We start from the raw sequence: 13,717 nt of genomic DNA on the forward strand, positions 1-13,717 counted from the left end.
TGTGCCGTTCATCACTTTCCTTCCCCCCAGTGGCATTAACTCGTGCTTTATGCCACGCCAGGATGCACTAGCTTTTGGCTCACTGCTGGCACTCCCAAATCCCGTCCTACCTCCTGACTCATCTGCTTCTACTTCAGTTAGTGATTTCCAGCCTTTCCGAGAATTACTTTCAGCAGAGTACGAGCCTGGACGTGTTGTATTCTGCTGTTTCTATGTGTAGGCGGAAAGCATCAGCAATAGAGACAGACATAGTAAGAGCAAAGGGTTGGCTTATTCCCAGTTGAGCTGAAGTGTGAGTTGTACTCCTTTATGAACATGAAACATGATTTGTTGTTGAATTGGACTATAGTCTACTGAGGCTACTGTAGGTGGGAAAATGTATATCTCCTCCTACAAAATATTTTTCTCTGATTTTATTCCAAATTAGTAACTTTGGAAAGAGTATCTGGCACTGTGAGTGTGTGGGGGGGGGGGACACAAAAATCTAAACTTGTAAAGCTCAATTTTAGCTGCACTGGAAATATCTCAACATAATGATGTTACATCATCTATATTTGGGGCCCTTTTTTTCTGCTGGAGTCGGTAAAATCTTCCACAAAATAAAAAGTGGTTCCAGAATTGCAGTGACAGCTGTTTGTGGCCCTCATTAGGCAGTTCTTGTGTACCGGAAGTGTGGATGTAGCTGCGGCATCGCTGCTCGAAAACAGCTCAACAATTAATTCGACGTTTTTTGAGGATCTGCTTCCTATAACAGAAGAAATTACTCTTTTCATTGTTCGAAGAAGATAAACACATAATTGTGAACTCATAGGCACTCATAGGATGTTCAACTGGAGCTGAAGTTCTTTTTTTTTTTTTTTCTTCTTTTTTTCTTTGTCTAAAATGACTTCGGCTCACTGTTTGTTTGTGTGGGGCTGATTTAACCCCGAGGGCTTGCTGCAATTTACACATTCCTGAAATGCTAAATCTTGGAAAGTGTCAGACGGTCAACAGAATCTGCGGTGAATTTATTACGTAACAGTCTCTCGCTTTACGAGCCCTACCTGTCTGAGAGAACGGCGCCCTCGGGAACGGTTCAAAACGCCGAGCAGCCGTCTGCGAGAAGCGAGGCGCACAAGAGCATCACATAATGTTCTCATCACAATCCCTTTCTCATCCCAGTGCAATCCTAACTGGCTGAATGCGAACAATAACGCACAGAGCTAAAGCGCTAATTGAGCAATGAACATCATTTTAAGGAGCTATTAAGAACTCAAGTGATTGCATTGTTGACTGTCTATTGTCTACATGCTACCCTTCCACTCCTCAACACCTCTCCTCCCTCCACTCCACACACACACACACACACACACACACAAAAACACACAGACGGTTCACCTGGAAACTGGCACCACCCTGAACATTCACTCAAAACACCCTGCATTTAGGCTGTTGCATAATCTTTGGCAGCCTGACTGCATAAGAGGCAGAATACAACCCCTGAAGTCAGATTACAGCTAAATGACTTCGCTAGACGTATAAATGTTACTAGAAGAACAGAGTGATTCAACAAAAGCACACTGCGGTACTGTACTGCATGCGTGTCTTTGGAAATGCCAGTTACTTAACCACGGAAGTTTTACAATCGGTGTCCTCCTGCCCTCACAGACTCCATTTAACAGGTAACTGGTATCTGAATGAACAGTAATCCAGCTTTAATTACTGGGAAAATTTAAGTGGAGCAAGTGTCACATTTCTAGATCAAGTCTGTCTCAGGATGTCTAATCTCCTTACCGTTAGGTCCCGCTGTGTGATCTAGAGCTGACCAGAGTTATAACTCTTACATAGACAGATAACCTATTCAGGATGTGGAAATTTACCTCAGACTGAATCAGAGTTTATTTTCCAGGCACATTTTTGTGGTTATGCAAGAATGTTAAAATGACACTCAACAAAACTAAGAGTCAGAAAGTATTATAGTATATGCAGCAGGCAAAACGATATTACAGTTACTATCTAAATCTATTATTTTTTTCCCCATATATTGCTTATAATTATGCTGTAAACTCCATATCTAATATATCTAATATTGTTGAAAGATTGCTTAAAAAGGCCCAACCCAAAGCTGAGTCAATGTAAAACAAATCCAGTGACGGATTTTCCTGCGCAATCAAAATATCTGTTAGGTCAACTAAAATGCCTTTTCATCACCTTCACGATAACACATTTAGCAGTGATTGAAAAACGCAGCAGTGATATTTTTCAGAAGGACAAACAGACCCATGAAAGGCTTAGATAAACATACTGAGAGATGACCTGAGCTGTTTGAGGCTAACACAGCACACCAAAACAATCACAGCTCCTTCTGAAAGTCCATGTGTCTTATACATGGAATGGTACACGTAGTTCTGGGCGTCGTAACCTCATTCCTTCTCACTCTTTCGGTAAACTCATCTCTGCTTTCCTCTGGGAAAGGGCAGACAGCTGCTGGTCACTCTGAGTAATGTGTTACTGTTTTGTACCAACAGTCCTTCTCTTGTTTTGAACAAATCCTGAGACAGTGGGATCAGCTTGATGCACTTACTCCCCCGGTGGGAAAAGGGGGCACTTTCAAGAACAAATTTTCAAGAATGGAAAAAAAGAAGCATGTCTGTGAAATTCCACGTCAAAGACACATTCCCTAAATGTGTGTTTGTGAGGGGAAGAGTAAGCGTGTGTTTCAGTGTGTATAGCTCCTGTAATATGGCTAGATGCATGAAACTGGAGAGAGAATCAATAGCACACAATGAGAGGGATCTTGAAAGCCATAGTTTGTAACAGGATGGACCATGTATGTAGAATGTATTTCACAGGAACAAAACCAGGCACTTAAACACAACATATTGACTTATTATGGACATAATGTCTTTACACTAGGGCTGGGCAATATGGACAAAATCAAATATCACAATATTTTTGACCAAATACCTGACTCTGACTATTGGTGCTTTCACAAAATATTTACCCAAAGAGATTTTTGATAAATAGTCATCTGTAATGTGGGTATAATGACTAAGTGGATAAAGGCAAATAATAGACCAGCTGGAACAGTCTGGGGAAGTTGAGAAAATGACATCACTTTACCGTAATGCAGCCTTTAAAACCAGGAAAAGAACACTCATGCCATATCATGATATACAAAATCTAAGACAATATCTGGTCTCATACCACGATATCAATATAATATCGATATATTATCCAGCCCTACTTTACAGGATGCTGATATTTGGCTTCATATCTGAGAAAATATGCTCACAGTCTATCTAAGATACAAACATGTCAGCCTACCTGAAGGGACGTAAGGCAGAATCAGAGATGTGAACACAGTGCACAGCTAGCACAGACATTAGAAATAGATTTCATGTACACAGCCTTGGCCAGTGCAGACTGCAGGAATGCTCTGTTTGTCTAGTAGCCTGGTTTCATGCCTATAATCTGACTGCTACCCAAGGGGGACCTGCTGCTTAAAATGGAAATAGCAGGGCACCCAGTGACCTTTCAGGGCTCAGTGGAGCCATCCACTCTGAGCATGTTATGCTTGGAGTTGTGGATACAACACTCTGCAGCTGCTGTATGGCAAAACATGTATGATTTAAGGCTGTGGTGAGGAGCAGATACAGCAAATCTGATTAAAAAAAAAAAAAAAATCAGCTATAAACGCAGTCAGTGCACACACACACACACACACACATATGAAAACCTTACTGATGTCATCCTGAAGAAGCTACCTGCAGCCAATGCTTTGTCATCTACCACTATAACTGTTTACTCCAAAAATAGCCCAGCAAAGAGTTAAAGGCTTCACAATTAGACTTAAGAAGACTCATCTGACATCCGTTATGGTCGGCTGGCAGTGATATAAGCACAGGATATCTTGCTGTGAAAATGAGGAAATGGCGAAAACATGCGACAGCAGTTAATAATCGAGAGTGACAGATCATAAGCCAGAACGGCTCCCACTATATTATTACACTGAACAAAAGCACCAAATCTTACCTGGCTTTCTGAGATAACGCCGTCTTGATTGGTGTAACCTCAGGAAAGGTTGAAAAGATGATCTCCTGAATTGGATTAACGAAGAGGCGGCCAACCAGTCAGTCAGACGGAGGAGGGGGATATCTCAGAAGGGGTGATGCCCATGTTCATTTATGTGTCCCTCCAACGTCGGGGTGGAAACATTTGACCCGCTACTGTCGCCTACAGCGCCTGTAATCAGGCCCCGGTGAGACTCTAATAGCAACAACCATCAGCGAAAAAACAAAACAGAAAGAAAAAAAATAAGCAAACCAGAGGGAAGCATAAGCTGCAGCTGCCACTCTGCTATTTGTTGAGGGTTGTTTCTACACCGGAACAGCGGTCTACTCTCGGTTACTGAAGAGTGCGCAACGTCCAGCCGTCACCCTGTTACACAAATCCTGCGATATGCAATAGGCTTGTCTTGTTGCAAAGAAATCCGGGGGCGGTGTATTTACCTCTTCGCGGTTCCTGCTGCCGTCCTCGGTAGGAAATCAGCTGCTTCGTACTGGAGGGACGCCATTTGTTCCGTGAGAGGCTTCCCGTCTCCTGTCCTGCGCTGCCGCTTAGAGGAGAGCTCTGCACGAACAGCTTCTCACAACCGAGAGTGCCCCCTGCTGGCAAAACACCGCAATAGACTGTTTCTAACAGAGCTTTCCCCTAGTGGCGTATATATGACGGATATCACACTATTACGATGTTCATTTTGTAAATGTTGTATGATAGGTTATTTGTTAGAAAGAGGTCAGTGTTCAGTATCAAGGTAGTTTTTTTTATAGTACATGTACTGTCATGATATATTAGCACTTGATTCAATCATTCACTCCACCTTTCTCTCTCTCTTCTCTCCTTTTCACAAACACACACTAACACAGTCTGTGTCTGTGAATACTCATTGTCAAAGTCTTACAATTATCATTATTTTTTTAGCCATGCAGATAGTTTGCAGATGCTGTATGTGTCCAGGTTTTGAAATCCTGGACAAATAAGGTCAATACAACTAATCATGGTCCCTGAATCTGAATACAATTCTCATTTGAACTATTTCTACCAAATGAATGCTGCTGTTGAATATCAGAATCAGCTTTATTGGCAAAAAATACAAGGATTCTGGTTTCTAGTGGTTCTCAGTGTTCTTACACATGACAGTTCTTCAGGAAGATACACAAGAAGAACCAAGCTGAAGAAAGACAAACATAAACATATAAAATTATAATGTACACGCGAGAACATTTTCACTATAAGTTTCAATGTGAACAACAAAAACTAAATTCCATTCAGCTCCATTTATTGGCGTGGAGGCAGAAATGTCAGAGAATGACATTTTGAAAAACTGAGCAAATAAAAGAATAAAAGGGTTCTAGGGTAAAAGCCTTGTTAAATGTGGTCTATATCCTCATGTGAACACATTTTAAGCTCTTTATCAAAATGTTTTTACAGTCTCCATATAATATTAATTCACCATACAAAACTAATGCAGGTTACCCTTGTGGTTGAACAGCTGGGTTGCTACAACAAACTTAGACCTGTCCTCAGCTAACAAATGACAAGACAGGCCAGTCATCTCAGTTCAGTCAGGATAAAATGTCCACATCATGCATGACCCATGGCAACTGTGGGGTGATACACTGATACACACCAGACTCATGAAAGGTAGATTATATCTCACATACCTAGAGAATAAAAAGGTTAAAGTTCGCTTCCGTTGTCCAGTCATCAATGGCCTTTGATCAACTTACTTTACTGGCATCATGCATGTAAGTAGAAAAAAGCCAATGTGGCCAGTTTCAGTAATAAAGTGTTCATGAGCAAAATTATGTTGTATTTGTTTAACTAAAAGATCATGTGATGTATAATGTATTTTTTGCACATAGCTGTTAATGGTCGTGATGGAAGAAAGTGACTTAACTGTGTTGTGAATGACAAAATAAAAAATAACAAAATAAAATAAAACAATTTCAACAAAGTTTTTTAAAAAAATCTAAAATATATTTATTTTTTTTAAAATTATTTATATATTTTAGCCACAAGCTTCAGTCAGTGCAAAGAAACATAATATTCAATAAAAACAGGAAAGTGCAAAACATTTTGATGAATTTAAATCTATGCATTAATACTTGAACAAGTTGTAAAAGACATAATTCATGCTGTACAAATTATGAGTGCAATAGCAACAAAGGTAAATCAAAATCCTTCAGTTGTAAAATTTCACCACTCCAGCTTCATGTCGGCTTTGCTCCAAACATATTTCCCTCCTCTCTTGAGGAACATTTTCTCATCAAAGCCACTAAAGCTAATGGCCTCCTTCACGCCAACATCAAGGATGGACTTGGATGGGTCCTTTCTACCCTCTCGACAGTCCAGGAAACGCATCTGAAGAAAATAAAGAGTAAATCAGTTTAGGAGTTTCACTGCTCATCACATGAGGTAAGTTACATGTGTATTAAACTGTTTAAAGGCAAATGACGATTAGGATAATTTTTTTTCTCTCAGCTAAACACCTAAAAAACCTGCTAATTTCAATAATCACAATTAAGCCTTTCCACTATGTTCAAGGATTTCAAACAATCACCATCTGATGACTTTTAAGTGCTTTAACTGTTGAAGGAAGTACTTTCACTTTCAATAATTAGTAAATGGCCCACTTGCACTAACAGTTAATCAAAGAAAGACTCCTATGGCATAAAAAATATTATATACTTTTATATATTTATATTATATACTTACATATTCATCCAGGATCAAGTAGGAATTCCTCATCTGTGAGACAACCAAAATCACAAAATGTTACTTTGATTGTCAAGGGTCCCTTTATTCCCAACATGACATAGGCAATATTAATATCATAGCAATTATCATAGCATAACTTTGATATAAGTATGTATTTCAGTGAGATTTGACTTGCTATCATTTGTTTAGAGATGATATTTGTGAACAATAGTATCTTGAAGTGAAAATGTTGTTAGTGTAGGGACATATGGAGAGAAGATCACTGCTAATAAGGCACCTACTGTAGCTGTTTGTAATCTCATACCTTCTCATTGGACTCAGGAACAAGGCAGGAGACGTTGCTATGTCTATCCAGAAACTCTTGAAACTGTTGGTCACTGATGACGAACCTCTCGGCCTCTCTCAGGGCATCCTCTCCTGCATTCTCGCCGTCAATCAACAGACACTGGAATACCTGAACACAGGAAGTACAGACGAAGAAGATGAGTATATCTGTTGTGACAAAGATACACATAAAACATATACACACACTTTCCTTTTTCCATCCTTACCTTCCAGCGGACAGGCTTAAGTGCGTCGATAAGCTCCGTCATGTCTTCGTCAACATTGAAGGTGTTGATGACAGAGTTGATTTTGAATGCCACTTTATACTGCTGGCACCAATTGCGAATCTTGTAGAGGTTGTCCACATGGCTCTTCCTGCCCTGGGTTCTGCCAATCAGCTGGTTGGTTGATTCATCAAAGCTGTCACAAGAGATGGCCAAGATGTCTAGATAGTCACCTGATAAAGGGAAATAGAAAGAGGTAGAGCATGTTTTTGGAAATCTTGCATAACCTTTTTGAATTGGTGCCAAATGACATCAAAAATATTTTCATATGTTGCCAACAGGTGTGCATTGTGGTAAGAAAAGAGCTACAACACAATTATTGAATGTAATAGTGAATTTGTCTTAAAAATTTGACACTAATTTGGGATGTTACCATATTTCTGGAACCATTTCTCTCTGATCATGCTTCCATTGCTGACGATGCTGACACTTGGTAGCTGGAGGTCCTCTTTACAGTACTGAACCAACTTCCCCAGAAATTCCCCCTTCTCATGCAAGAAGGGCTCTCCTCCAGAGAAGTTAATCTTTTCCATGCCTAAGAAGCAGATACATACATTAAACTGCAAGCAAGAGGTTTGACACGAAATAAAATAACAGAATATACAAATCTGTCAAAATTACCTGAATCCGTCAGAAGTTTCAGACCCCTCTTGGCTTCCTCTAGAGGCAGGACGAAGGACGTTTTTGCAGTATGGAAACAAAATCCACATTTATAATTACACTGGCGTGTAAAATGATAATTGACACTTGTTGGAGTCGTAGCATTTTGGATTTCCTTTTGTTCCAGCTTTTGAGTTGAAACAGGTGAGGTTGTTTCCATGCGGGCTCCTGCTGTCCAGTAACAAACTTTTGAAAAGACGCTCGAAAAAAAGCAGTGGAGGGTGCTGATGCAGAGCCGCAAAAGCAGCATTGCAGACGCGACTGGAGAAAAAGAGAGATTCATCTTCGGTCTCCTATCACACCTGCTATGTTTGCACTTTGGATGTCGATGTCTTAAATACTGAGCAACAGGGCGCACCTTACATAACTTAGAGATGATGCGAAAACGGTCAGCTGAGCAGTTTCTGTTTACAAACAGCGAAAACGAAACCCAGCTGGTGCGTGGCAGATAAGGCGAGAAGTCCAATCATTACACTGATACAAGAATGATAAGAATTGACAATTTAATGGAAACATTATATGCATTATAGGGGATTGTATGTGTATTAGTGAGATTCCATAAAATGTATACAAATATATACTTAAATCACCTTTAAAACTTGCACAGAATCAAAGCTGTCAAATGTTTTTAAAAGTCCGTCTGCTAATGTTTATTATTTTGTGTCTGTATCCTTGCGCGTTTTTTTTTTTTTTTACTGTCAGTATAAGACTGTTGGAATTTTGGGAACCTTTCTGTGCAAGCCTGATTCGTCTCTGTCTTCATAATAATGACTCATTTCATTCCGTGTTTCTTTTATTTTATTCCTATATCCGCAATCCATCACCCTTGTTACCTTCCGGGCCCACCTTTTGATCACACCTGATCGATTCATTGCGCTCATGTGAGCACTTGCCACCTGTCAAATTATTATTTAAGTATTTTTTTATAAACATAACTTAAGCTCAAACTCCTCCTTCACAGAAGAAAACGCGTTAAGCTTATCTTGCACGTACAGTTGGGGTGTTTTAAGTTTTGTTTTTGCCTGTTTGGCTAAGTTAACTTTCGTTTTCCCTTGCGGCACACCTCGCACTTAATAGGCTGTCACTTGTCCGGTCTGGACTCTGACCAGTAGCCTAATGGCGCGGCGTACGATGGCTGTTCTTCCTCAGTGGTCTTCTCGTATTTTTTCAGTGGAGCAGGAGGGAGCACCTCTCTACTTTGCAATTCAAGAAAAGCACCGGGGAGCTGAAGTGCCACAAGTGTTCAGAAAAGTACTACAGCATGACAAGTGTTACTCTCTCCTTGTGTGCAGCAGCGACAGAGTCCGAAAAGCCAAGTTTTACTGGGAGCTGAAAGACAAATTGTTGAAAGATTTGCCTCCGGAGTGTGATTTGTCTCCCATGTCATCATTTCTGCCAAACGTCAAGGATTCACTCATCAAGGGGTATTTTTTAAAAGATTCATGTGAGAGTTCCTCATCTACAGAGCGACTTCTGCGACGTTTAACGCAGCATGACCCAGTGTTGGTGTGTTCATACTTAAGAGGTGAAGATGGTCGACTGTGGACTCAGCATCTCTGGTCTGACGCAGAGTGCCCAACGATGGAAACGTCCAAGAATTACTATGTGGTACCGTCAGAAGCGCCAGAATATCACCCATCTACTCTCAACATCATCAACTCTGATGTTTTCTACAGTTTTCAGGAGGCCTATGAAGTTTTAAAGAAGGTTCTGATACTCTTGTTATTTAAATTCACATACTCCTTTTACAATTGCATGAACTAAATGTATGAAAACATGCGAGAGCTGGAAAAAATGGCACACTCGTGTGGTAGAAGATGGTATAGCATTGTGTAACTAGTGTCTCAAAGCAGTTCATTCTTCAATTTATCTACCAGTGCCAGCTGGCCCACAGTAGTGTGTGTGTTCATGTGCACCACAGTCTGTGACTCCCTCCTGCCTCTTCTCACTACAGCAAACTGATTTTGTCTGTTCCGCAGTGTGGTGACATCATCCCAGAGGCAACGTCTGTATTGGAGCTGCTGCCCAGCAGAGTGGAGGCCAGACGTAAACCAGACTTCCCTGTTATTGTCATAGAAGGCCTGGATGCCACAGGTTAATGCCATTACCTCATAAATAAATACATGATCAGCATGATGTATAGATGTCTTGTTAAGGTGATGGCCGGTTGTTCTCTGCTAAAGCCATTATCTGCTAGTGAGCTTCACCTAATGGAATATCATGTATCATGACCTCAGAAAAGTTACATCACTGTGAAAATGGTTTATTGAATAGCTCGCTCATCTAATATTCTTTGCAAACCTTATAAAAACTCGACCATGTACATTAGCTATAACTGGAAGTTTTACGTCAGACAACTTTTCATCAGTCACTTTAAACCCTCATTAAATTTAAAATAGAAAAAAAAGACCTTCTATGCTCCACAACTCTTTTTTTGTGTCTGTTCCCTTCTTTGTTTGTGAGGTGAATCTTTTCTCCCTCCCTCTTCCCCATCATAGGTAAGACCACTCTGACGGAGTCTCTTAGGGATACTCTTGGGGCCGCTCTTCTGCGGTCCCCTCCCCAGTGCCTCTCCCCCTGGAGGGCCCACTTTGATCAGGAGCCACCCCTCATCCGCAGGGCCTTCTACGCTCTGGGGAACTACATCACAGCAGAACAAATAGGCCAGGAGGGCATGAAGACACCTGTCATCGTTGACAGGTAAAGGCAGCTGAGATGTCAGAGGTAGAGTGAAGTCTGCCTATTTTGTGACCTTTTTCTCTCTTTTAAGAAGTTGTAAGAGGATAAAGGGGACAATAGAACAACATTCCACAGGGATCTTGGCCTACAATTCAAAATTTAACATCTCTTAGTCTACCTATGAGACTCATCCACCTTTCAATCCTCCATTCATGATCTGTCCCCAGATTCTGGCACAGCACAGCAGCGTATGCCATTGCCACAGCAGTGAGCGGTCCAGTGTGTAACCTTCCAGCAGAGGGTTCGGAAATGTACCGTTGGCCCAGTGACCTGCTCCAGCCCAGCCTGGTGGTCATACTTACCCTGGATCCTGAGGAGAGGAAGAGGAGGCTGAGGGACAGAGGTCAAGAAAAGACTGTAGAGGAGCATAAGCTGGATCACAACCAACTTTTCAGACTCAGGTGAGGTAGTTTGATTACATGTGCATAGAATATCTGTGGAATACGTACAAGTTCTAGTTTACAAGTGTAACATTTAACATTTAAAATATTAACATTACTTTTCCTGAAAAAAGAAAGATTCTCCTGAAGTTCATTTTAATAATTTCCCATCCAAAGTAATTACCAGAGTTATATGACTTATTCTGGTTTGCTGAAAGACATGCCTACTGATTTTTTTGCCCTGGGAACAACTATCTCATCAAAATGTTCCATTTACACAAGAAAGACTTAAAGACTTACATGATATACAATGAAAGCCTAACTAATTTGTTAAGATGGACATTTAGTCTTTAATCCACAATCACAAATGACTACTGCATAGTAGGTGTATATTGTAACATAAATAAAGCTTTCATAAAATAGATGTATCTGGGATTGTATTATGATTACATTCTGTAAATCTGACAGAAATACTGTATTACAGTACTACTGTACAGTATGTTACCCAGAATTCAATTCAATTCAGTTCAATTCAGTTTTATTTATAGAGTGCCAAATCACAACAGAAGTTATCTCGTGGCACTTTTCACATAGAGCAGGTCAGAATATGTAATAACAGACAAAGAAAAAGTCAACACATTTTACTATGTAACATGTGTGGAGATTTTTATAGTCTTTGATGAAAAAAACTTCTCTCTGAGTGTGAAAACATGAAACCACAGATGGTGGTACAAACTGTACCAAACGTTTCACTGACTCAGGTCAGTTCAGTCTGAGTCTGATCCATCAAACACTTAACAATCAATTACTGTCCCGTGGGGGAAGCAGCTGATGAGAAAGAACAGGTGATTAGTTGCTGAGCTGTTGTGCTCCATTAAGCTGGTCAAAACTCACAGGCACTGCCGGGCCAGTTAGTCGCTACGCAGACAGGTCGATGGCTACCTTCATTCATCCTCTATCCTGACAGAATGGCCTTTCCACACGGGACAGCCAGATGTTGGGCCAGCAGAATTAGAAAATGGAGGGAGTTGACGGCCCCTGAGAGAGTGAGAGATTCTGTGGACTTGGTCAATCACTATCACAAGGACTATTCTTCATTTGTCTCAGGAAATGGCTGCGCTCGGGGCCATCTGTGTTTCTTTTCTCATATATATTTCTCAGATGTTATGCAATTCATCACTGTCCTAACTGTTCACCAAAACTGCAAACAGTTAAAATACTCAAATATCCAGAAACAGATTAATAAATGTAAAGTGTCATTTGCTGTGTTTATATGTGTATTTTCTTCATTTGTTGACCATTGTGTTTGTGCATGTCTCCTCAGGGTGGAGGAGGCTTACCGGAGGATCAGTGGCCCAGCTTGCGTCACTGTGGATGCTAGTCCTCCTGCAGACCAAGTGCTCCAACAAGTGCTGCTTTTAATTAGGGGCAAATGCCACTTGTAAACAGTTCTCCATCTCCCCTGCTGGCAGCCAAGCATCAAGTGGACGCAGTACCTCTTTTCACCACTGGGTGCCAGTAAGGTGATGTGAATGTGATAATAGGAGGGCTGGTGGCCAGATTGGAGTGTGGAGAGGAGATCCTACTCAGAATGAGTAAAGGTTTAATGGCCAGGGGCCAGAACCGCATGCTACAATCAGTAATACATATTCATGTGGACACACATACATGTGCAGATTCTGAGACACACACACACACACACACACACACACACACACACACACACACACACACACACACACACAACAATTGTGCAGAAGAAGTGTGCATTTAACTGCTGTGAGCTCTTAGAAATCAGATACAGTGTAGCTGCACTTATTGACAGCTACTTGTATTTGGACCAACAAAGAGGAAATGAGTAGACATTTAAAACATTTATACAGTATAAGCACTTCAGAATCAAATTTACATTCAGATAACAGTTAGGTTGTTTAAAATTAAAACTAAATGACAGTAAATGTGTGGTTGCGATCTCTCCTTAACTCCTTATGTCTTACATAAGCCTATATGAAGTTGGTTATTCATATGTACCAGTATATCTGTTGCTTGTGTAAGTTTGTATGAACTTTCTGTGAACACATTTTTTTTGCATTTTACCAATAAACAGTCCTTTTTGCAGTGCACTGTAAATGGCAGTTCCCTTTAGTTCAACTGCATGATATCGACACAAATGATGCCACTTGTATTGATAACCTCTGCAGCTTGCAGTGGAGTTATAGAGTACGCTGAGAACATATAGTGCTATTTGTACTTGATGTTCTCATGGGCACAGGCACATCTACTTGTATAAACACACACAGAAGCGTGCACATTTACTAAGAGCATATACTGTATCTCATTTATATAGGGAGGAAGTGTATATTTGGCCTATGTGATGGGAAGATTAATTGGGGGTTTTAGTAATTATGAGCTTGGCAAAGCTGCGGGCTGGAGAAGACAGAGTGACCCATCTCTTTTACTGTGATGCATCAGCAGCGCGCCAACCACTGCAGACCCTATTCATATGGCAATTAATGGAGCGCTGTATATCAATGTCATTCCAATGCTCCCCCACATAAGCGCATGGAT

The 13,717-nt window shown here is 40.7% G+C and overlaps 3 protein-coding genes across 5 annotated transcripts in view; 1 reads left to right on the top strand and 2 right to left on the bottom strand.

Annotated features, from left to right (window-relative positions):
* The window catches only part of rnf144aa (ring finger protein 144aa), a 33,737-nt gene extending 29,127 nt beyond the window's left edge, over positions 1–4,610 (bottom strand). The window contains exon 1 of one of the 3 annotated variants that reach the window (XM_044374510.1): positions 4,015–4,610. Coding sequence is in view for 1 of the 3 variants with exons in the window: in XM_044374508.1 (XP_044230443.1) it covers positions 3,307–3,365 (59 nt within the window). In the remaining 2 variants the exon portion in view is untranslated. Of the gene's footprint in view, positions 1–3,306; positions 3,614–4,014 lie in introns of those variants that run through there. The other 2 variants (XM_044374509.1, XM_044374508.1) reach the window with 2 other exon arrangements.
* Positions 4,611–5,099: 489 nt separating this feature from the next.
* On the bottom strand, positions 5,100–8,432 carry rsad2 (radical S-adenosyl methionine domain containing 2). The gene is made up of 6 exons (XM_044374507.1): positions 7,992–8,432; positions 7,744–7,905; positions 7,314–7,543; positions 7,067–7,216; positions 6,760–6,792; positions 5,100–6,405 (listed from the first exon to the last, which is right to left on the bottom strand). Exons 1-6 carry the CDS (start codon positions 8,311–8,313, stop codon positions 6,241–6,243), a joined length of 1,062 nt encoding a protein of 353 aa, XP_044230442.1. The 5' UTR covers positions 8,314–8,432; the 3' UTR covers positions 5,100–6,240.
* Positions 8,433–8,897: 465 nt separating this feature from the next.
* On the top strand, positions 8,898–13,279 carry cmpk2 (cytidine monophosphate (UMP-CMP) kinase 2, mitochondrial). Its single transcript, XM_044374506.1, has 5 exons — positions 8,898–9,737; positions 10,010–10,124; positions 10,529–10,730; positions 10,937–11,170; positions 12,474–13,279. The coding sequence occupies exons 1-5, from the start codon at positions 9,147–9,149 to the stop codon at positions 12,592–12,594; spliced, it is 1,263 nt and encodes a 420-aa protein (XP_044230441.1). The 5' UTR covers positions 8,898–9,146; the 3' UTR covers positions 12,595–13,279.
* The last annotated feature ends 438 nt before the right edge of the window (positions 13,280–13,717 follow it).

Source organism: Thunnus albacares, chromosome 15, assembly GCF_914725855.1.
Source record: "Thunnus albacares chromosome 15, fThuAlb1.1, whole genome shotgun sequence".
NCBI classification, from domain to species: domain Eukaryota; kingdom Metazoa; phylum Chordata; class Actinopteri; order Scombriformes; family Scombridae; genus Thunnus; species Thunnus albacares.